The sequence below is a fragment of the Hoplias malabaricus genome, chromosome 5, assembly GCF_029633855.1.
Source record: "Hoplias malabaricus isolate fHopMal1 chromosome 5, fHopMal1.hap1, whole genome shotgun sequence".
Taxonomy (NCBI): domain Eukaryota; kingdom Metazoa; phylum Chordata; class Actinopteri; order Characiformes; family Erythrinidae; genus Hoplias; species Hoplias malabaricus.
In genome coordinates, this window is record NC_089804.1 from 36,299,527 (window position 1) to 36,324,924 (window position 25,398).

Below are 25,398 nucleotides of genomic sequence, written 5' to 3' on the forward strand. Positions count from 1 at the left end.
ATGATGTGGAGCTCAACTGAAGCAGAGACAGAGATTGACTTGGGTGACGAAGGGGACAGTGAGGACAGTGAGGATCCACAGCAATGGAAAACTCCACTGGAGACAGTAATGGAGGAAGAGGAGGAAGATGTGGTGTCCACACAGAGTGATACCAGGCCACTGCTCAACGAGAGAGACCCCCGACAGATTAATGAATGTCTGAAGGTACTACAAGCTCTGCAACTCACTTATAAGGCCCATATTCTAAGTTAAAATTGTATATTTTCCACTTGCAATGTTCATTATAATTTTAATTAACTTTTGAAACACTTTTTGATAAGACAAAGAACTGATTGTTCTTGCTACTGTGACTTTAAGACTGGTCTATGCAAATGAGCTCTGTACTGATTTGCCACCATTTGCTTTATTCTCAAAACATTTCTGGCTGCTAGAAATGAGTTAGTTTGCCATGGCATGACAACAATAATGAATTCAAAACAGAGCTTTTAAGCAGCAGTGACAGGAGCCAAATGTGCGAAGAGTGCGAAAACCTCTAAAAGTTCCTCAGAGAATGTTTTGAGAAAAAGTCTTGGTCTTTAATGTATTTTTTAAAAAAATGTACACAGGAGTGTGTAGCATGGGCATGGACAAAGAAGCCATTCACCAAAGTGTAATCACTAGAGAGAATATTAGGGACATCTAGTACCATTACATTTATTAACTGGAAATGTGAACCTTTGTCTTGACACAAAAGAGTGGAGGGCTCCAGACAGACAGAGGATGAGTGTAGCACATGTTCATTTTAGGACAGCAATAGCAAACAAGAAAGCATTTCCCAATGTGTAAAACTGAGTCAAGTTCTATAAACACCAATAACCTAATGAGCATGTCACTTTACAAGAATAAAGTCACTTGAAAGGACTATTGCTGGATATTTAAAGTCTTATAGAGATCAGCATGCTAATGTAATCCACTGAAGAGCTACAGTGTGTGATGGGGAACCTCCTCATATGTTTTAATGTTTTGTCTGAAGCTTAATAAGTGATCAAAAGAAACCTAATGTATCACTTACATAATCCACTACACATAAGCCTGGCTTTGTGAACCTACATTGTGCCTTTTATCTCTCTTTCAGACTAAGCTTGCATTGAATCTCAGCAGTGTTTTGAAAGTGTTATCCAAACAAATGTTTTTTTTTAATACACTCGTTTATTCCTGATTTGATTATACAACCCATTCTGTTTACATGCTAATGCTAACAGCTAATATGCTCAGAGCTGTTTCCATGGATGTTTTAGTAGTATGGGACACATACAAATAGAGTCTTGTAAGCTCTATTTAGGACCCTTCTCAGACCAGAAAATATATTTATGTGGAAATTAAGCAAAGTTTTTATGATTTCTGGGATCTAAGAGTAAGAGCGCCATTAGCCATATAGCCATTGTCACAGAGGTGTTTCTGGCATTTCAAACTGAAACTGTACTGGTTCCTCATTGGTGGAAAAGTGCTATGTGAAATATGGCTGAACTATTTAAAGGCTGTGTAATAGCACCACATTAAGTTCTCTCTGTGAAATATGGCTGAATTAACAGTTCCTACTCGTACAGAGTCAGTCAGTCAGTCAGTCAGTAAGGGAAAACGCCTCTTCTAGGTCGGCCCATTAGGCAGTAAAATATGTGCCTATATTTCAGGTATATTTTATGTAACAGAATGTTGTGTAAGAACCATTACACTCATTTACATGCCTAGAAAAAACTGTATTTTTCCTGTGGTATCTTGGTAGCTACACCAAAGGGAGTTTCCCATTGGTTAGGACTTTAGGAGCTGAACTGAAGGCTAATAGACAAACCATCTGTGTATTTACAAAGCAACAGAGGGACAAAACATCACTCCAGCTCATCTGGAACTTAGATAGGCCCTTTAACCCAGCATTTCTGATGTGCAAGAAGTGTGTGTTTGTGTGTTGTTCAGGTCAGTTTTGAGGACGTGATTGCTGAACCAGTGTCAGTGCGGAGTGGAGACAGAGTGTGGATTTGGAGTAACGCTCTCTTTGAGGTGTCCAGAGTTTGGTTCTACCGCATTGTGACCGCTGTGTTGGCTGTGCCGTTGTCCATCATTGCCGGGATTCTCTTTGCCATACTCAGCTGCTTCCATATCTGGTGAGTTTAGTTTACTTATTTAATGGGCAGCCAATCAAAAAATATTTAAATAATTATTCATCCATTATCTGTTAGCGCTTATCCAGTTCAGGATCACGGTGGGTCCAGAGCGGAATCATTGGGCGCAAGGCAGGAATACACCCTGGGGGGGGGGGGGGTGCCAGTCCTTCACAGGGCAACACACACTCTCACACTCACACCTATGGACACTTTTGAGTCGTCAATCCACCTACCAACGTGTGTTTTTAGACAATGTGGGAGGAAACCCACGCAGACACAGGGAGAACACACCACACTCCTCACAGACAGTCACCCAGAGCTGTGTTTTAAATAATTATAGATAAACAAAAACATTTTCTTAAGGGCACTGAATTTCCAAAAACCCTAAATGTTCAGAAATCTGATCAAGTGCAGTTAACTCAAAATGTTACATACATATACATATATTACAGCCAGGTTCCTATACTTCCCTTTCTTCTCTTTAGGCTCTTCTCTCCATGTGTGAAGGTGATCTTAATTAACACTGGCTGGCTGGAGACTCTATGGAGCAGTGTTTTGGAAATCATCATCCTCCCATTCTTCCAAAGTGTGGCTAAAAGTTGCAGAGGAATCAGTGTGAGGCTCACACAGGAATGAGGAACTCTTCAGGCTCATGTTTTATATGAAACTCCCACACGGAGCAGAAAGGAGGCACTGGACTGACGGACCTTTATCGTTCACTCTGTGGAGGAGTGAAGGCCAGAGAATATCACTCCGGGGCAAGAGAATGCTAACAGCAAAAAGACAGAATTAAAATCAACACTTCATGAGTTGAAATAGAAAATAAATAATGGAAGCATAGGACAGTAACATTCTAATGGATTTTGTAAATGGTGGTAGGCACGATTATGTTATTTGAAAATGATAAATTCCTCTGCCAAATGTTGCTTCTATAAAACTCTAATTTTTAGGCTAATGTAGCAAACATATAATTGAAGCTAGTACTCAAGTAATTGACATTATACCAAATGCATGCCTTTATCATCAAATTGAAACTGAATTCAGCTTGACATCAAACTTCAAGTTCATGACTCAGCAGGTGGCTCCCAATTGCTGGTGAGGTACAGTAGCCACAGGCTTTAAATACAAGCAACTCATGTATAATATTGTGTTAATATATAAGTTAGCAAATAGTTTTTTTTTTTACTCGATTGCTGTGAACACTTAAAATTGTACATACAATTTTGTTATCATACTATAAAAGCTATGGATGTTATATGGATAGATGTCAGGGTAGTAGCATGGCTTAACCGCCTGCATTGTCCTCTTTTGTCTTAAATTCAAATGAAAGGCTTTGCATTTTCACAGTTCAGTAGCTGTTGAAATATTCAGCAAATAATAGACCTCTTGTCTGGAAAAAAAAACAAATTATTCCTCACCACAATTGGCCTGATTATGCTGCTCACCATTTTAATGCTAATATATGCTATTGAGCTAACAAGTGCTATCACATTGAGCTGGTGTTTCAGCTTTTGGCTGATCCGAGACCAGTTTTGACACTTCTATTAGAATAGCCAGGGTAAGAACAAGCTGAATCTAGCATTAATTTGGCTAATTCTGGGACATTATAATTGTGTAACTAATCAAGTAACTCTGCATTTCCATCCCTACTGACTGGCACCACCTAGTGGTAGGAAGAAGACATCCACGTGAGGAACTACTGGTCATGTAATCTTTTTTTAGATCTTCACAACAAGCATGTATCTGAGATTTAGGGCAGGGCTCTGCTTGTATTTGCAAAAGCCTACAGTCTGCATAGGATTACCTAAAACCTGATAAAAATACATTGGTTCCGGCAAATAAATATCAGAAAACCTGAAGTACATTCAAGACCTGTTCTAATACAATCCTGATCAACTTCTGACCACATCTCAGGGGTATAGCCATGGCATTTGCATGTGCAGCTATATTTATACACACACACACACACTTCTTTCAGGATACAGTGGGAATGCTATCTTAGTTGCCTGGCAAAGAAACACACAAGCCAGGTTCAAAATTAGTAACTGTCACACCCATGGAGAATGTGTAAACTTCTGGCTTATCTAGAGGTTGCTTTCTGTATCCCTCTGCAAACATTAAGCTGCACTTATAAATGCTGTATATTAATGTATGTATACACTTCTTCAATAAACGTTTTTCTAGTAGTCCCTATAACGCCATGCTGGAAATGCTTTCTCCAAGTGAGCTGTAAGAGATCCTAGGAGTTTCAATGGCTTTTTTTTTTTTTTCACCATTCAGTTAAAAAATATATATTTATTTGTAGTTAAGACTTAAGTTTTAATGATGTTAATTTCATAAAACCAGCATGTTTAAATAAGGGATATTGCAAGGTTGGAAATGGTCAAGGAAAAAATAATTATGATTATGATTCAGGCCACCCAAGAAATTTTAAGAAAAAACGGAGAACTAGAAAAATGCAGAATATGACCCCTTTTTAGTTTCGGGGTCATTTGGGTTTGGAACATTACAGCATTTCTGAGGTGGAAGATTGAGAAACCCAACAGCTGGATATAACGTTTTTATTCTGATTTGGTGGGGGGTGGCTGGGCACAAAAAAAACAAAAACAAACCAAAAAAAAAAAAAAACAAAAAAAAAACAAGTGAAGTCAAAACTACATTTAATACGTGAACACAAACAGGTTCAAAATATGAAATGCAGTTACAAACAGTAGCTTACTGTTAACATTTTATTTACAGCACTTTGAGACAAAATGTTGTTGCTCACTCCTACTCCCTTTACATTCAAAGGTTGGATGCTGCCAACATTTCTTATATTTAGCCCAGTACTATTATAGTGTATTGTACAAAGTGTTATTCTCTGGGTTTAGCAAAGCCAAACAGATCCAGCAAAACAAGCTTTTAAACTCTCTAGCTTTTCTAATCCCATTTTTAAGTGACTTAAGGAAGTATAAGGGCCCCTGAGGTATCTATTTGTAAGGGTGCACATAAGGAATACTGTAATCACATATTCACATCATATTCAGCATGTTCTTTAACTCACTTGTGTCCAATCCAAAAGCATTCAATTCTCTGGACACTGTATTGCCATGAAACCTGAAATAAAATGTAAGTTAGTTTTGACCAGCAAAGTACAGCAAAAATGGGATTTTACAATATTGCAAAACACAAAATTATGCTACATTAAACATGTTATGATCATCATGTAAAATATACTAATAATCTCACCATGATCATTATTATTGATGTATCTATTGTTTAGGTTTTGTATAATAAAAAAATAATAATAGAGTCGTGGGTTTCCAAAACCAGCAATCATTCCATCAAGAACTTCAGTGTTCAGTGCACACTTTCTTAGCAAATCTCAGCTTATTTTAATTGTGGAAAGATTGCTGGGTCAACAGTAGAGACCCTGCACATCCTCCTTGAAGAAACGACAAGAAAAATTCAGAGGACTAACAGCATAATTAAGGGGAGGGAAAAAAAAAAAAAAAAGCAGGTTTCTTTGCTGAAGACTCATCAGATCAGCGCTTAAAATGGTACAAACTGCATCTAAAGCATCTAGACAAGGAAAGATGCTTCAAACAATAGCACAGTGATGCATGTCGTTCAACCTACACAAACAAAGGCACGAATGGCAAATGCTTCTTGTTCTTTTTCTTAATGTTATGGCGACTTAAATTATTTTGTGCTAATTTCTGATTTGGTAAAATAATCATACAGGACGTGTAATAACAAGGTGGGGAGGAGAGGGACTTTAAGAAACTCAATCCCACATGTAAGACCACGCTGCTGAAAGCAGATGATTCCATTTGGTGCCATTATTGCATGTAATTCTTTTAGTTAAGCCACAATTTAATATCACCATGTAATTATTATAGGAATATCTATACCCCTGCAGCAGGTTTTTAAAGGAAAATCACTAAAAGCCAGTTAGATCCAGATTTTTAATTGAGATTGTCCATTGTTTTATTGCAAAACTAAGATTAATCAATGACTGAAATCCAGTCCATATTGTCTTAAGAAATATACTAGAACCAAAAGTTGCTAATGCACACAAACCTCAGCCGCAACCACGGAGTCAGGTCATCTGTTCCACACCTGCCAAATATGAAACACCCCCCCCCCCTCCACCCCAAAAAAATTAAAATAGAAAACCTGTTTAAAAACAATTGTCAAGAATTTAGCTTCTGTCCAGTAACTTGAGACGATCCATGGGGAAAAGTCTATCCTTTCATTTCCCAGTCCACCGAAAAAAAGCAATCCAGTCTGTTCTCAGCCACTGAGCTTTGGTGAACTTCTGTAGGAAGCTGAGTAGCACAGGCTTTAACTTCCTCCACTCAGGGAATGTAGACAAGAGAAAATAAAAAACATTGAATGCACTAACAGTGGAACACATTCACACACACATGCACACAGAGGGGCTGGAACAGGGCACTGGAAGGGGAGACATCCTGGGTAGTCTCTTGTCAACTTTAAGATTTGGATGCTGGATCTCAGGCCAGGAGGTCCTGCAGAAACGCAAAATATAGTCAGTGTCAATGGTGTCAAAATGTGCTAAAGATCCACTCAAAGAGAGTTGACTTCTCTTTATATTCATTCAAAGCAGTACAAAAAACAAACAGGACAATCCAACCATTTTGTAAAAGAGTATACATGACTCCAATCTGACACCTCTCATAAACATCTCAGTTTTAGAAAGAAACTCAATCCCACATATAAGACCACACTGCTGAAAGCAGATGATTCCATTTGGTGCCATTACTGCATGTAATTCTTTTAGTTAAGCCACAATTTAATATCACCATGTAATTATTATAAGAATATCTATACCTATACCATTTTGTAAAAGAGCATACATGACTCCAACCTGACACCAATCTGAGTTTTAAGCCCTTGTTACCTCATCTGAGTCGTCATTGTAATGTGTTTTCCCCACTTCTGTAGTGTCCACGTCGTCCACTCCCTCAATGCCATTAGCTTCCACATGTCTCTGCATCTCTGAGTAACGGTGAACCAGGAACCTGACACATACATTGTTAATATAAACTATAAAATATGCACAGTGAAAGAATCCTAGGCTTAGCCTTATATCTCTTAATTATTCTTAAGACTTACTAATACATATGTTGTGTAGTTTATAAGAGTAGCTTGATCAAAAATAAAGAAGAGAACAGGTACATTACATTATGTGGGACATGTATTTATTTGCCAGGATTGGCTAGAGTGTAAGAGTAAAATAAGCGACACACTTACACACAGTTCTACACTCCTGTGTTGGATTAAAGCAAACATAAGGCTTGGACTGAGTAAATGGCAAATCATCTGAGGTGGGTGAACTGACCTTCCTCCACAGACATACTTCTTGATGAGCAGAACTCCAGCCACAGCACTGATAAGCAGAACAATGATAACTACAGCTATTACAGGAGCTGAGCTGCCAGACTGAGCCTCCGACTAAGAGAAATGACAAGGACGAGAGAAAGAAAAAAGAAACATTAAATGAAGAAATAATAACAAATTAAATGTGTTACAAATTTATAAATCAACTTCAAGCTCAATTTACATAGAACTTTTCACCATCCACACCTACCAGTTGGGTTCTGGTTCACCCACACCGTAGTAGAGGTGAGCCCAACTACATTACACCACATTCAGGTGCAAGTCCAGGTGCAAATACAGGGGTTATATGTAAATTTAAACATTTCACCAAAATACATAGCAGCAAAAAAGAAAATGATATGTTAATTGAGGTATGGGGAAACTCTGGACACAAAAGTGTAACTTCCTGCATAATCTGGTGATTTACACAAAAACAGTTAGATTTTTCTACTCATAATAAAAAGTCAAATTTCAAAAACCTCTAATATCAGAAAATATCAGGCAGAATATGTCCCTCACCAGCAGTTCAGGTCTTAGCAGGTTACTGACACACTTCTTGCTCAGGTCAATCACCTGTCTCTCTGGCACCATGCCTCCCTCACACCTGTCTCCTGGAATCTTCCTGTAACTGTAGCAATACATTATATTAATTTGTTTATAAACAATGTTTGAAAACAGGGGTCAAGAAAATTTGTAGTCAAAAATAGCACAAGTTGTCAAAAGGGGGCGCAGCACCCTCTGGTCTGGAGCTGTTCTTTACGGCCATGCAGGCAGAACTCAAGCGTGTGGCCCTTCAGATCAGGCTGTTCCACACACTCTGAGCTGTTCTCCACACGGTAGTATCCAAAGTCACTGCAAGACAGCAAAAGAAACTGAGAAAAAAAGTGGTAAATATGCTTTGTATCAACTAATTCACTTAGTCTTTTCAAAATAAAACATTTAAAGTGAAAAATTCTAGGCTTTGAGCTCTGAGAAACAGCATTGTTAGTAGTCACTGAGCGCCAACAATGGCCGTTTCAATGTTTGTGTGCTGTAGCTTTTAGCCTGGTCCTTAAGTGACTTCTCACCACTGGAAGTCATCCAATGTGCACAGACATGGTGTAGGCTGCTTGGCGATGAGGTAATCCCGTCCGTTCCAGCACACAGAGTCTTTCCGTAAACGCAGAAACTTCTCCTTGTATCCCAGCAAGCAGCCATCTGTCGGGTCGCTGGTGTCATCAGAGTGGGCCAGCCACTGCACATAATCTCCTCCCACACCTGCAGGGGCAGACAGAGGAACAGAGACAGGGATTCTTTAGACAGAGACAGTCAAAGAGAGAGAGAGTCACAGCCAAACCTGCAGCATGTTTGCTTCTCTCAGTTATCTGAATGAGGAATTTCAAGCATCCAGAAACACTATAAACACAGATACACGACACAGATAAGCAAAGCCCAATCTAAAATAATCTGCATGATCTTTCCAGGCGGCCACAACGACTGAAAAGGACTCAATTACATATACAGCCACATACTCACACTCTCTGGAGAAAAGCTGTCTGAAGTCTATGGTGACAGATACCCAGTACTGACTCATGGATTCTCTATAGCCCCACAGACTGAGGTTCATTGACCGAGCTCCAGGCTCAGAGGCCAGTCCCGTGAAGTATATTGGTTCATTTGTGAAGTTAAACACATGCCAACACTGGCCCTCGTCTGTGGAGAATCTGACAGAAAAAAATAATCAATTACATCAATATTTGTAAATCTTTAATTATGTTATATTTTTCCATCTAACAGTGTAGAAATACAACAGAAACACCTGTGGACAATTTCACACAGCCAATCCACCTACAAATGTGTTTTGAACTGTGGGAGGAGACCCCAGAAGAAACCCACACAGACAGAACACATCAAACACCTCACAGACAGTGACTCCAGGAAGGAATTAAACCCAGAACAACAAGACCCTGGAGCTGTGTGGCAACAACACTCCCTGCTGCACCACCAGTCCACCCTGTGTTATCCATTATTAAGTTACTACTAAACCAGGCAAAGCAGAGGTCTATCTGATTAAAACCAAATATTAAGACCCTTAGGATTATTACAATTATTATCCATTGTTAAAACACCTAATTCTAACTTCCTTTAAGTTAAGTTCTTAAGTTATTCCTTTACGTCAGATCTACTCTTGGCTCACTTGATCTGGGAGATGGGATGAATAGGGTTGTGTTCCACAGCCACCAGAAGTCCTCCAGAGTCTAGGATTGCGTAGTGGTGAGGTCCTTTCAGTGCCTGAGACCATGTGTATCCCCCATCATCAGACACAAAAACATCAGGAGACAACACTGACACAGCATCCCCTACACTTCCTGCAGATCAGAGGGTAGATGGAGGGGTTAAGACAGACCAAGAAAAAAAAACACTCATCTTACAAGCCTGAGAGTAAACAGAAACAGTAAGCATCTTTAGTATTTTCCTGGTCATGGATGGCTTGTTCATTGTAGGACTGGAACTCACAATACCATGGCAATTAGGCTAACACTTAGATGTGCCACATAAAAGGCAATAGTATAATAATTAACACTGTCAAATTACAGATGTAATTTCACTGGATTTAATCAATTAAAACATATTCAACTGTATTCTGTTCTGTTCTTTCAACAGCAAATCAAATAAACAGAGTAAAAACATGAATCACCTCTTGCTGGCAACATATTCAAAATAAAAGGTGGTGATGTGTGTGTGTGTGTGTGTGTGTGTGTGTGTGTGTTGTGTTTAGTTACCATGAGCAAGGATGAGACCAACAGCATTGGGTTCTGTCAGAGGCAGCATTGGCACATTGGGCATCATGGAGGTGCTGTAGGAGGCATGAATGTGCAGACTGCACTGTAGGAGAGCAGGCCATAAAACACAAGTACATCAGTAAAACAGATCACCCGGGTTTTTGTTTTTTCTTTTGCTTCTTTCAACAAGTTACCTACATCTGTTCATCTGTGATGTATCAAATCTAAAAACATAAACAACACCCTTTATACAAACATACCACCAATGAAAGCCCAGAAATCAGCACAGAACTACTAATGATTAGCCACAACAGATTAACATGTTCCATGTTTGAACTGAGATCTCAGCAGTTCGTAAATAAAAATAATTATGGCAATAATGACATCAGCAGTGTCCCCAGTTACGCATGCTTCAGGCTGCTGGGACTGCTGGTGGTCTCGCAGAAGGCCTGGAGGTTTGACTCTCAAGTTTGGGCATTTACTTTGTGAACTATAAGCAAAAAGCATGGCACAGAGTGGCAGTATTTTACCCTTCTATGGGAGAAAAGAGTGATCCAAATGAAGCTTGCATAACATCCCTGTCATAACAAAGTGTTATGACTGTGTACTCTCCCATTTTTTTTGAGTTGGAGATCACCACCTGAAATTTTTAGTGTTCAGGTTTCTCTTAATACATGTGTGTGTGTGTGTGTGTGTGTGAGTGTGAGAAAGAGTTAGAGAGAGTTAGAGAGCGCAAGAGAGAGGGTGAATGAGCGAGAGAGAGAGAGAGATTTTCAGGGTTCTCACTCTGTTAGGATCCCCTGTGGTGGAATCACATTCCCCATTCCAGGGTTTCCGCAAAGGTCTCCATTTTCCCCCCTGATCAAACGTCACCACAGTCTGAACAGATCCATCTGCACATCCAACAACAAGGTCAGCACACACCTGCTCACATCACCTAGCTTTTTAACAAACACATCAAATGTAAACAAGCACAAGTAATATCAAAATACCTGATAAGATGAAGTTTAAATACAAGACCTTGTGAATAAAGAACACTCCCAAAGTATTGTGCATTAAGGCAGACATACCATGAGCTAGCACACTGGTCATGTAGACACCTCTGAGGGAGGTAACGTTAGTGAAGTCAGTAATGCCCCCAGTGGAAGTATACAGATGCCGCTCAAGGGACTTGGAAAAAACAGTTCCTCTGTCATCTGACACATAGATGGTTCCCATTCCTGAATCTGCTGACAGGAAGAAAGGACCAAGAGATAGTATCAGCCGTGAATGTAAACTGTTTAATTTCATTAAATAATTAATTGGAAATAGGTTATGTAAACATGAATTACAACAGATTTAGTTATATATAAACATTTAAATATCTTCTGAAGAGATGAAAAAATTAAAAAACAAGAGAAATTTGATTCATGGACCATTTTATTTTAGCATGTGTGTTGCTTTGTGTGATAATTATATGAACCCTGTAACATCCATGGGAATTGTGATAATATATTTTACATATACATACATAATATATATTAAAACCACATTGCCCACTTATTAAGTGCCTCCAATGTCTTCATTTTACTGAATTATGTGGCAATACTGAGTGACTGACCTCCAGGTTCATCCACATGCATGAACACCATGTCATCATTGGCAGCCAGTATGGAGTAAAACTGCTCGTGTCCCACTGTGGGCAGCTGGGCCATGTTCCACACTTCACCCTGGTCCACTGACACGTGGATCATACGTGTCAAACCCTGACATGGAGCAAGCAGAGACAAAAAGATACAAAAAAATGATTTGCTCCAAGCACTGAGATTGTTTTTCTGTGTCTGTACTATACTGAAACAAAGCAATATGAGCATACCTTGGCAGACATGATAGAGGCAAAAATAAAGCAACCACCCAGCCCAAAAGAATAGATCCTGCTCCCGATAGTCTTAAAGCTCTGCCCATAGTCCAAGGTCTTCTTTAGTTCCAGCATACCCTTATCACCTGACAGAAGAACAATACAGACACGGTCACTATTGTAGAGCCTTATTTAAACTTGAAATGCAAACATTTGATATTTTTCTTGCCTGATGCATATACCTGAACTCATGATGTCTGCCAATACTGAGCACAGGTTCAATAATCTTACTTAAATAGAATTATTTTTAACTAATATCAATACGTTTTGGACTGGACTGAAAATCTTTCAAGCAACTGTGAATCTGTCACTTCTGGCACATACCAAATCTATTTAATGGGTCAGGCGGTGTTACAATATTTATCCAGTTATTGGACCTAGTCAACTGAAGATAATGACATTGACATTGGTGATATGAGAACAAGGCACTCACTGCAGGACCCATTGGGATTTGTGGTGAAGAACAGAGTGTCAGCAGTGCCCCTGAAATTACATATATCAAAATCATTATCTCTTTCATATCAAGGGGACAACATGTGTCTCCTAGGTTTAAGTTATTTCTTATGTTGTGTTAGTAATGAGAAAATTATGATTGGAAAATCTCACCATTTCACCAGACACACTGTGTCATGAATCTTCTTCCAGCCAAGTCCAAAATCAGTAGACAGCCACAGATCTTGCTTTGATGGAAAAATACATTCCACTGTAAAATCATTCATTTGCATTTAACAATAAAGACAGCATTAAGCTTCTTTTATACAGAGTTAGAAAATAAGGAAATAAGGTATATCAGAGATAGCTCTAATTTCACAGTGATCCATTTTGCTGTGACCAGTTTAAACATGGTGTATTTGTCAATAGCATACACATTTATTGCTGATGGGACATTCATTCATTATCTGTAAGCGCTTATCCAGTTCAGGGTCGCGGTGGGTCCAGAGCCTACCTGGAATCATTGGGCGCAAGGCGGGAATATACCCTGGAGTGGGCGCCAATCCTTCACTGGGCAACACACACACCTACGGACAATTTTGAGTCGCCAATCCACCTACCAACGTGTGTTTTTGGACTGTGGGAGGAAACCACAGCAACCGGAGGAAACCCACGCAGACACAGGGAGAACACACCAACTCCTCACAGACAGTCATCCGGAGCGGGACTCGAACCTACAACCTCCAGGTCCCTGGAGCTGTGTGACTGCGACACTACCTGCTGCGCCACCGTGCCGCCCTCTGATGGGACATTAGGTAGGAAAATGTAATGATTGAATAACTATTGTTCTTACTGTGATGCTGATGGCAGTGAGTATGTTGCTGTTTTCTGGGTTGTAGGTAATCTGCATTATATGCTGGAACGGCAGGTCAGAAGGAGTAAAACTCTTCCCGGAATCCAGTGAGCGGAAGATCCGGGAGCCCTTTCCCTCAGAGACATCACCTGTGAGGATCACCTTGAAGACAAAATCACAGCTTAAATCTTCCATATCCAACGTTTTCTTTTCACATTTCCAGATTCATTCATTCATTCACTGCAAACACTTATAAAGTTCAGGGTCGCGGTGGGTCCGGAGACTACCCGGAATCATTGGGCAGAAGACAGAAACACACCCTGGAGGGTGAGCCAGTCCTTCACAGGGTGACATTTCCAGATAAAATTATTTTTTTGAACCCACTGATTACAAGAATTCAACAATTAATATTAATTGAATAAAATTAATTAAGATGTTGTCTGCCTAAATAGGATTTCACCTGCTTCATATAGAAAAAAAATAAATGGTTCAACCCGCTTAGAAACAAACATTTCAGTAATGAGAAGTGGGACAGAGACATCTTCCAAAACCTCAACCCTCACCTTTCCAGAATTCTCTGGGCCAATGGCGATGCCAAATTCTGCCAGGATGAAGGTGTTGTTGATAAGGTCTGTAATATCCTGGAAGGATTTTCCATAGTCTTCACTGACCCACACGACAGAACACAAACAAAGACATAAATGATGAACAATGCTGAATAATAATCTAGAGCATCTAATAAGATTTTAAAAGCTCTCACCATAACTCAACTTTTGTCTCATTGTTTTTTAAATGACAGATTTAGTTCAAAAGGCTGATGGATAATGAATGTGTATGTCCTGAAATCTATTAAGTGTCTACCCATATGGGGGCATTCAAAATTCTGACATGTGGAGGCCAATGCTGTTACTCCACATCCAGGATTGAGAACCACAGGCATGATGTGAAAGGTATTTGTGACTTCAGAATTTTTCAGGCTGTGTAGTGTAAAAGCAATTTTAGGGCGCTTGGTGAGCTTATACACAGCTCTTACCTTCTGTACAGTTTGGACTGACCGAAGCGGATTGTGTACAAAGGCACCTGAAACGTAGTGAGAACCAGCAGCACCTGCACAAAAGCATACAGGACAGTGACTTAATAAAGGGAACAATACAAACTCAGATGGGGGTAATTTAAATTTTGCACAATGTTAATTTAACAATTTCACAGGCATGGTATTTACCCATGTTAGTTTTGGCTTTGGTACTTATCCTGAAGGATTCAGCAGCTTTGGCTTATAAAAGTGGTTATAATTGAAACAAGAACATCCAATGAATCATGCACTCAACTATGATTAACACACATTTTTGTTGTGTGCACTGCACCATTTCACAGTGTTTAAGCATACAATTTTTATGATGCACTGAACGAGTTTCCACAGATTTGTGTTTAAATCACAGAAGTCAAAGATTTATACTCCTATCCATCAACCAAGTGTGTTGTGAAGAACACAGACAAAGTGTGTGTGTGCCTGTGTGTACGAGTGGGGTGGGGGTGTGTTCAGAACAGGTCAGTTGATGAGGGAACCCAGGCTTAGCTGTGCACTGAAGCATTTAATAGGGATTCAGGGTCTCAGCCAGACAGACAGATACCAAAGCGCATGGGGCAGAGCATATCTGCTTGCTTATAGTTTTAAGACTCTTACAGCTTTTCATTTAGCTTTTTAACTAAAGTCCAAACTCTCACTGGGTAAACCAAAGTGTCTTTCAGGGGTCTTAGCCCTCAAATTAAATTCTTCTTTTGCTAACTTCACATTGTACACAGATTAATAATTAATTCTACAATATGGGAATTTTGAGCTGACATGGATATTGAATATTTTTCAGGATAAGAACCATGCATTCACCAGTAATTATACAAGAACATTTATATGTAAAAATGTACATCTACTTTAAAATATATGATACACATTTATAAAATGTGATACCAATATTACTGTGACTCTCTAATTATTCTTTTTGTGATTGGCCTGAACAACAAATTAAAACCAGGTCAACAAACATTTCTGTATATCAGATATAATAACAACAACAACAACAACATACTGGACATATAATGAAATGCTAGAAAAGAAATAACTGTGTGGCTCATACTAAAATTCTTGAACAAGCAATTACTTAAGCATTCCTATTATTCCTAGCTGGAATTCCACAGCCGGGGTACTGCTGACTAAGGCCTGTTGGCTATTTCCGTCAGTTAGATTTAGAGTAGTGGTCTGTGGTTAAAAGTAGCGGAGCACTGAGTATTCTTTTGGCAAGCATGCTGAGCAAGAAGTTGAAGATTGTTTGCTCTGGTTTATCAATGACATGCCATATAGAAATGTCACATTCCACAGAAACAAAGCACATAATCAATAATCTATGTCAGATTAAAAAAAAACAAAAGATTTTGAAGACATTTAAGAACGTATTTAATTTAATGTGGTAGCAGTGGGACATTTACCCCTGTTCCATCTCCGACCCAGGCAAGAGACACAGAGCCGCTCAGGTCATTAAAGGCATACTGGAAAAGGAGACACAGAAAATAGTCAAAACATTAAAGTTCAGTGCATACAGTAAGTAGGTCATTCATAATACATGACATTTCTCATTGAGGTTATGGAAGTCTGGAGAAATAATGAATACACTGAAGAAACCCTAAAGCATATGACTACTCTTAAAGTATTTTCTGGTCCAATAAATCACAAACAGTTCCTATTAAATAACAAATTTCTCTCTTTTTTTCCCCTTTGACCCATATAATGCATTACTGCGGTGTGGTCCCCCATGAACCCCAGGAAGTGCTCCCCAGGGACACATCCAGTGGGCAACACTGGTTGAAGTGTTCACTTTGAGGCCTTATGTAAAACTTTCTCTCTCGAGTATTTTTATTTAGAACAGCTTTGTGGTCCTCTTTTAGCCATGTCCCTTGGATGGTCCCTTGAGTTACTGGAAGACAAAAAGATTTAATGTCTGATTTTAAAAGAACTGAACAGTAAAAATGCTAAGTTACAAAGATCTCCTCAAACCCTGTCAATCAGCCAAGATGCTCTGTATCCAATGTTTGTCTACATATATAATTTGTTTCTAGTATAATATACCCAAGAAGTAAAAGAAGCTGACGTACACTCATTAACACTGTTCAAACTGCAAAGCTATAATGAAACATTTGCGTTAGACTGAATAAAAATATTAAGACAACACAAAAGTATGAATACAAATGTCTTGAATGTGCTTTAGCTAGAGGTAACAAAAAACAGTTCTTAGCTATATACACTGGCATCATACTGTGTCATGTATTGTCAGAATGTGTACAATATATGCATGATGATAATGCTGAAAAGACATTGTTTTTCATGGAATTTTATAGAAATATTCAACAGAATTCCCTTTAACACCTCGGTCATCTACATTTAATCAATCTGTGTGCTTCAGAAACAGTATGAACCCAAGTTCCATGTACTGATGTTTTCTCTTCCTAGTTTTACCTCCTTTCTCTTTTTCTGCACTCTTCTTCTTTCCTTCTTTCTCTCTGAATAACTTTTTTTTAAAACGACTTCTGCAGCACAGCTAGAAGCTCTAACAGCTGCTGTTATGGCAGCCCTCAAGGACTGGAATACAACAAAGATTCTGACAATGAAGAAAAATTACCCATTGGAAGTGGGTTTGGCCTCCAAACCATGAAGACACATCGCTCGACCACTGACTGGGTTCTGGACAATAAAGAATACTTAATGGAGGTTTTCTATTGTAAGATTAATGTAGCTCAGGACCAGGCTTAATCCCTGTCCAAACCAGGGTATTTAATTGGATTTTTCCAAAACTTTCAAAATAATGCTTCATCGCAAGATAGAAATCTGTTCTGTCAGTCAGTCATCTACCTTCATAACACAGACAACAAGAGTTTAAACCATGTTTTAACAGCATGTACGGGGTCTTCTGTCAGTTAGTTATGTTTTCTGAGCTACATTTAGAGATGTGCTATGGCCAGATTGAGGTCAAACACAGATTTAGGGAAGTAAATGTTTTATTCTTTCAAGCTGCAGTTTTAAACACTGATTTCAGCAGCAAACCTAACTGTAATGAACAGCATCTAATTCTGCGCTCAGGTCAAATCACAAAGCATCAAGCAAGCCAGGCACAAAAGGCACACACTATGACCCCACAGGCAATGGTAGTTAATATACTGCACTGAGCTCCTCATCTCTGGGATCGTAAACTACTAGTAGATGCCATGGTACACATTTCTATCTCTGTCTCTCTCTCTCTGACACACACCCATATCTGTCTGGGTCAGACTTCCTGTGATTTCAGATGAAGCAGAAGTAATATGCTCTGTTTGGCTATGTGCCATCAGTAAGAAATCAGGGCATTAGCTGAAGCTACATGTTGGAGTTTTCCAACATGGAGATTGTGCCCAAAACTAGAGGCAAGTATTGTAATATACAATACTCTGCTGAACTGATCCAGCCAACCTTAGGGATGAGATGCACTACCATTAAGGATCCAGAACTATTCATCCAACATCAGTTTCTTATCTCACTGATGCTCTCACAGTCAAATGCAATTAAATCCTCACACAGTAATGTGCCAGCATTTAGTGTAAAAGCTATTACTGCAGGAAAGCTTAATATACTGTTTACATTTGCCTGCTAAAATAAATATCCCGATAACAGCGTGAGGGTGAAATACATAATCTTTTATAAAAAAAAAATACATATTAAAAAGCCGATTTTATGGCAGGAATAGCACTGAAGTGTTAGACAATGCAACAAAGGCCAGGCAACAGTGTCCAGTGATTGTAAAGGAGTGTGTACTGTAGTCTGAGGGTCTGAGCTGGACTGCAAGAGTCAGAGGTTGAACTGAGATGTGAAAAGTGAGCACAAGTGCTGAGCTTTATGGTCCCCTGAGGAATTGGAGCTGAGAGATGGTATGTACACAGTCCTGTGTATCACTGGAGCACTGCTGGCTAAAATCATACGGCTGAACAGCACAGAGCTGAATGGGCTTTGTGTGTGTGTGTGAGTGAGTGAGAGAGAGAGAAAGAAAGAAAAGCGTACTTTCCTTACACCATTCAGTTTCATTGGAATGTCTGTCCCAGATTTTTTGTCTGTCTGACACACTCAATGAGAATGACAGTGATACAGAGAAAAAGTGAGAGACTTACAGAGATATACAGACAGACACACAGAGAGAGAGAGAGAGAGAGAGAGAGAAAGAAATTACAAAAGTGAGAAAACTGAGTGAAATAGAAAATCATTTCACTTAGAATTAATAAACCATGGAAAATCTACATACAAACAAAAACCCAGCCACACTGTGCCTTTCTCATCTGCTCATTTACAGGCCATATGGCTGCATTATTCTGAAGAGCCTGCTGCCTCCAGGGCAAGTCTTCACAGCATTTCTGCAATTCCACCTCGCTCCCCTGGGACCACCGCCATTCTAAAGCTTACACAGCTTTCCACACACACATACACACACTTTTGCAATAATCACATTTCTATTTTAAAAAGCTGAACATGTTCCCACGAAAGGCAGTTAAGTCCATAAAAACAAAGGGAGCAGAGCATGTTTGGAAAGCTCAGACAAAAAGTTCCAGTGGAAACCTGCGCTTGGCCAATCCAACTATGAACAAAAGTTTCCATGTTAGCGAACGCAGACCCATTTGCCTTCCCCGGTCTCGTGTAACCCACGAAACACAGGCCTGTTACCCTGTCCTCAACAGCACATGCTTTGAAGAATGCTGCAAAAACAAGTTGCTTGGAGCACCTGCACCGAATCTACAGCCAGGGTCAGTTTTCTAGAGTGTTCTTTTCTTTTTTATTATTCTAAGCAGCTGCTGTCAATAATGTTGCCGTCTCGCCTTCAACGAATTGAAGGAAACAAACAAAACAGGAAAAGAAAACACAATGTCACACAGTAGGATTAGTTAACATTTTGATGCTGGCCAACTGTTGGCAGCCCTGGTCCAGTTTTATGCGGAGGGGGGTGGGGGTGGGGGGGGGGTGGACAGGGGGCTGTGGCGTTACAGGGAAAACAGTATGAACCAACATCTTCCTTCAGCCGCAAAATAAGTGGCCGACAGCAGCACAGATTGAACCAGAGTCCGGCTTTAGAACCAGCAAGCTGTAAATGATCAAACCATGGTTGTTTATGGTCATCGAAACCAACTGATGTGAGTTGCACAATAAGATCTGGACCTGCTACAACTTTGTAAGAGCCACTTTGACGCAATGTGGTGAGGAAACAAGAAAGCAAATGTGTATCAGTTATTAAGATCAGTGTCTCCAGACCACAGAAGTCTTAAAGACATGTTTACTTTCAGAAATATTTAACCACTAAAGGGGCACCCAAGTATCTAGGTTTGGACATATAGTGCATTATTGCAGAATCTGATTTGAAATAATGATTCAAAAATACAATTATATTGCAGCCGCACTTGCAATACATGAATTTTGGTCTGGCTTCTTTGCTTGATGCTGCTTGGTTAAAAAAATGACGATGGCAAGAAAGATAAATGAGCAACAGAGTGAACCCTGTGGTATCAGCAGAATAATATTATGACCAGACCATAAAATCCATCCAAAGATCTGTCAAATAAGTGGTCAAAAAAAAAAAAAAAAAGATCCCATGAACTCTCATGGTCCTGAACATTCAGGAGGGTAATAATTGAATAAAAACCATCAGACAATGGAAGAAATCAATAAACTCCCAACATGAGACATGATACTTGGTGTATGCATGGAAAAAGCAAAGTAAACCTCTTCTCCTCTCCCCATCTCCCTCCTCCTGTTTCATTTCCCCATCCCATTTTTTTCTCCAGTGACTACACACTCATTCTTCTCTCTTGGTCCCTGGTTCCTAGAAGAGCATGGGCGCTAAGCTTCACAGAAGCAGTTTTTTCTTTTTCCGCCTCTACATACTTCCCCTGGTCAGCAGCAACAAACATAAAATGACTTTAGATGGGGGTGGAAAGAATTCTTCAGTAGTCTGGACAAAGTAATCAAGAACGGACCCAAAGGTCATCCCAAAAGTATGCTCCATTTAGACAGGTGTGCAATCAATAATACATAGATCTTTTAAAAACCAGGAGCAGAAATATGAGGATGGGAAGTGGTGCGCTTGTATTTTAGTTGGACAAACATAAAGAGCCTCCTTTGGCTTGACTGACATTTAAAGGCCTAGGTAGTTTTAAAAAAAGGTAAACTCCCAAACAGCAGGCTAACTTTCCGTCAGTTTAAAAAAAAAAAAAAACCTGCATCACAGACACGATTAACTAAAACTGTCACACGAACAAGTCACAAATTAAGTACATTATGTTCCCTTTTACAGTTACACCATTACTTCAAAACAAATAAATAAATAACCAGATCACTTGTTGAAAGGCCGCACTGTGAGTGTGTTCAAAGCTGCCGGTCTGTCTCGCAGGTCATAAATTCCACAGGTCAGAAGAAATATTAGGAGACAGATTTTTGCACTCTTACACATCGCTACCTCATGTTTGCACATTTTAGGTAATGCCGGGAAAGCAGTTCATGTGGTTCAACATAGTTCATTTCATGAAAAAAAAAAGAAAATACATCCTTAGACCTCTAATAAGAAAGGCCTAGAGTCTCATTAAAAGTTCCAAATAAAGCTGGATCTGAGCTCTTAACCATGGAGAGTGCAGTCTATTGCATCCTATGAAAGTCATGGACTGAAAGCTTTGTTATTTTAGTCATAAAAACATGCTGAAGTTGAGTAATATTCCATGAATTCTTAAAAAGCTCCTCCCAGATTCAGTTACTTGGTGTGCATCATAAAATGTGGCTCTCTTACTTATGTCCATAGGAAAAAGAAAAAACAACCCAAAGAGCTTCAATAGATCCATATCTTAAAAAGCATGGAATGGCTAAACAATAAGAGCCAAAACCGGCCTCCGAAATATGGAATGGGTGTAACTTTTAAATACCTTCTCCAGGATGGTGGAGGAACATGTCTGTGGAAGGCAACCTAAAACTTACATTTTAAAACCTGCCTCAAAGTCAGAACTTGGCTAAAATAATAGAGAAAACTGGTAAAAAAAATACAGTTTGCAATTAATTAAAAACCCAGTAAGTAATCATTGTACATTTCATTAAAGACAAATCAAACAAGCTGCTACGGGTAATAATATACTTTTAGAAACTGTGGGGAAAAAAAACTGCCTTTCCATGACAAACACATGAACTATAAAGTCATACCCATTCCCCAGCTTTAAGAATTTTTCAGCCTGCTACACTTCTTTGCCAGAAAGAATACAAGGCAGTGTGAGTCAATAGGCCAACCATAAAAATACTGGCGCTGCTTCTACTCCTCAATGATCTGCGCCGAGCTAAACCTAATCTTGCTTTCACTTCATGCCGAATGTTCTGGATTTGCCTGGAGTAATAAAGCATCCAGCTCCAGTGCTGTTTCAACAAACAGAAAGAGCTCAGCAATAAGTTTACTTGGCACGGAGGATGCTCATCGTCGTTTTCTCACAATGCCTGCGCTATTAATGCAACTCTGCAGAGAAAAAAGTCAGGTCAGGCAGAAAACACTGGAAGAATGTGGCTAATTGAATCAACACTAAAGAGTAAAAAAAAGACTGAAAAAGCTAAAGATTAAAAAATTAAAAAAGACAGCAGAAAAACAGGAAAGGAAGGCTCAAGCAGAAGAACTCTCTTTTGTCAACAGTTACATTATGTATATTCCTACCATCACTTAACATTGTTTTGCAACTACTCACATTGTGATTTTGCAAATACGTGTAAGAGGTGTCATCCAGTGTCAGTGGTTTTATTGCGAACGAGTGAATTACTCACCTAATAATGGCTTTACAGTGAAGAGGTTATAAGCAATGATTAAAATTAAACAAACAAAAGGTTTTATACACTGCTTTCGTTTTTGTCATGATTTTCCTCTTCCTTATGTAAATGTAGACCTTGTATTCTTCAGAAACATCTGCTCAAAATAATTTGTTGTATCAGTTTTGAGAGGACTATACATTCAAGCAAATCCATATGATTAAAACTGGAAGTTTTCATTTGAAAGAAGTGTAAAATCGCCCCATGCTGAACACAGTCCTGGCAAAACAGATTCACGTGATTCTTTGGTGTCAGCATCTAATTACACATTTGCACGCACATGGTCAAAAATTTCAGGCAATGCAATTCAGGATACTTGTTCTGGAGTGGTTCAAAGGTGACAGGATACTTGTTTGTTACATTAAAGGAATTATACTTGGAATTTATTAAAAAAAACAAGTAAGTTAATGAGCCAATATTAAGAAAAATCCAATTCTTGTAAACAATGTTCAGGTCATGCCAAGAAAGAACACAACAAACTGGCATCCACCCATTTACATTTATGTTTTAAGGCATTTTTCAGCAACAGAATATCTGTCATTTACATACAGGGATCCTAAAACTTTAATTCTAAGGGCTATTAAAGAGGTCTGACAATGAATTACAATAGGTTTTAATACATAAATCCATGCAACCCTATGATTATGGCAGTAAACAAGCTTTGGTGTCTTCTTTGCACTTATAAAGCTAATTCTATACATCCATTCATTATTAAGAGATCTGTTGAATTAGGTTATATACAACTACAGAAAACACTAAACAGTGCAAAGTAAGGGACCTTCCATGACTGAGAAACAACAAATCAAATGAATGGTGAGGTCTCTGGAATAAGGTGTGTAGGACAAAGTGTCCTACTAAACAATCATAGCACCACTAAGCAGGCTGAGTTGATGCATGCTGAGAGATGCTTTCATGGGCTGGAATGTCATCAGCGTTCTGGGGAGCTGCAACTACTAAATGCACCCACAGGAATAATGCCGTACAACAGATTTTATCATTCACATCTACATTCTCAGGGCACACATTAGTTAGTGGTAAGTCATGGTGATTTGTATGGTTCCTTTGATCTTTTTATTTAAAGCTGAATACAAAACAACACAAATGGTTCTCTGCTGAACATATACTGTACTGGTTGGGTGGAGAAGCCATTACTTCATGACATATACAGTGAAATATGCAGTAGGGAGCCAATTGAGATTTTTAAAGATATATGGAAAACGTCAAGACATGTATGTGGTGGTTGCATACGTAGAAACAAAGGAAAAAAGGCTGAGTACATAGGCAACAAAGAAAAAATAATAATACAAAAACAGACAGGTGAGAAGACATATAGAACTATAACACAGATACAATATCAACAGAAAATCTCATGTAGGATACCAGAGGAAATAAAAGCATCTGATCCAGGACTGTAACAAACCAACCATGAAACAGCACACACACACACACACTGTGTTGCTGTTAGATGTTAATTTACATACTTAGAGTACACAGAGTTTCGTTTGACCATGAAGACTTATGTTTGGATTATAATATTCAGTGAGGCACTGTTTAAATAAGACAGAGACAGAGACCAATTTATGGATAGATATATAGACAGACTGAAATAAAATTGACAAGTAAAAGTCCATTGTCAGCGTCTGAGCAGCAAGTTAAGATAGTTAGTTGTTCTCAGGTAACTTTAACAGAAAATAAATCATAAAGCAACCAAGACGCTTCAGAGAAGAGGCAGATTAACAGACATATAGGCAGCATTTCAACAAAACGTACATATCATATACCAGAGGCACGGAATAATCTGATCCAGGACTGTAACAAATCTATTCTGAAATAGCACGTGTTCACAAAAACCCGTACTACGTCTAATTTTTAATGCAAGTCACAGTCCACGGTAAGTAATTTAACAGCAAATGACTACAGTAAGCTACTCTGAAATGAGAATCAGCTGAGTTCATGCACACATTGCACAGACCTCTGTGTGAAACTACAGCCAGCTCGGCAACTCCTGAAGAGAGTGAAGCTGAGTAAACAGCACTCACAGTGTGTGTGTTGTCCTTTAGCCTGGACTCAAAGCCCTGTAGGGAAGCACACGACTCTGCGGCGGACTCCTCGCTCCTCTTCACCGTCCTGTGGCCTGCCAGCGGTAACGGAGACTTTTTAACACCCCTAAAAGTGCTCCATGTGCGGCTCTTCTCAAACGACCCCCGGTCGACTCGCGCTCCGTCTACAAACCCCACACAGAGCGCCGCGGAAAACATCAAATAAGACACACACCAGCACACGGCTCTCATATTTACTCTAAATTACAAAACACGGTGGAATTTGTTCACTCTAACTGTTTGGTTAAAACTTTAAAACGGCAGGACATCTCAACGGTCGTTCCCAAACTAGGAACGTCGGCCGTTGTGTACAACTGATGCTCCAGTTCGGGCAATAGAGGGCGGTCCGACTTCCGATTGGTCGATTCAAACCGCCCATTCACTCACCTCCGGAATGTGATTGGCTGCTCTCAGCGTTAACTTGCATACTATTGGACAAAAAATCTATCATTCTAAGACAGAGGCGAGCTGAAGACTCCTTCTCAAATGGCTCGTCACTCCCTACACAGTGCACGTTGAGAGTTAAGAAATTTGGTATTGTACATCCAAACAGTGCACTGTATGTCTATAAAGGGGTTTTAAACACATGAGATAATAACTAATGTTTACAAGTTGCACTGTTTTGGTACCAGAGTCAGACCTATTTAGTGCACTTTGTAGGGAGTAGAGTGCCATTTGAGCGTCCTCCAAGTTAAAGGGAACCACGATTGTTAAAGCATTTAAGTGTCAATATAGTGTATATTTTCAATTGTATAACTAAGCAAAATACTAATGCTTAAAAAAGGCAATATATGCAATAACATCTTGCAGCATTAAATGATTGCTCTTTCTTTCTCTTATCCAATACATTTTAATTTTAAAGAAAACTATAATTAAAATATAACCTAGCTGTTTTGTGGATTGGTTATCAAGCATAGTTCAGTGCCAACATTTCACAGCACTGTGCAA

The 25,398-nt window shown here is 39.2% G+C and overlaps 2 protein-coding genes across 3 annotated transcripts; one reads left to right on the forward strand and one right to left on the reverse strand.

Moving 5' to 3' along the window:
• Positions 1 to 2,774, forward strand: cav4a (caveolin 4a). Its single transcript, XM_066670053.1, has 3 exons — positions 1 to 204; positions 1,951 to 2,138; positions 2,624 to 2,774. Exons 1-3 carry the CDS (start codon positions 1 to 3, stop codon positions 2,772 to 2,774), a joined length of 543 nt encoding a protein of 180 aa, XP_066526150.1.
• A 1,918-nt stretch (positions 2,775 to 4,692) lies between these two features.
• Positions 4,693 to 24,779, reverse strand: sort1a (sortilin 1a). 2 transcript variants are annotated; one of them, XM_066672715.1, is made up of 20 exons: positions 24,391 to 24,779; positions 15,946 to 16,005; positions 14,498 to 14,571; positions 14,028 to 14,130; positions 13,465 to 13,626; positions 12,786 to 12,859; positions 12,613 to 12,662; positions 12,138 to 12,265; positions 11,883 to 12,027; positions 11,353 to 11,508; positions 11,069 to 11,175; positions 10,283 to 10,385; positions 9,697 to 9,868; positions 9,036 to 9,223; positions 8,588 to 8,777; positions 8,256 to 8,372; positions 8,040 to 8,148; positions 7,483 to 7,595; positions 7,042 to 7,162; positions 4,693 to 6,649 (listed from the first exon to the last, which is right to left on the reverse strand). In XM_066672715.1, the coding sequence occupies exons 1-20, from the start codon at positions 24,640 to 24,642 to the stop codon at positions 6,635 to 6,637; spliced, it is 2,439 nt and encodes an 812-aa protein (XP_066528812.1). In that variant the 5' UTR covers positions 24,643 to 24,779; the 3' UTR covers positions 4,693 to 6,634. The 2 variants fall into 2 exon arrangements, with proteins under 2 accessions (XP_066528812.1, XP_066528811.1); XM_066672714.1 differs by having other exon boundaries at positions 11,353 to 11,511.
• Between the last annotated feature and the right edge of the window lie 619 nt (positions 24,780 to 25,398).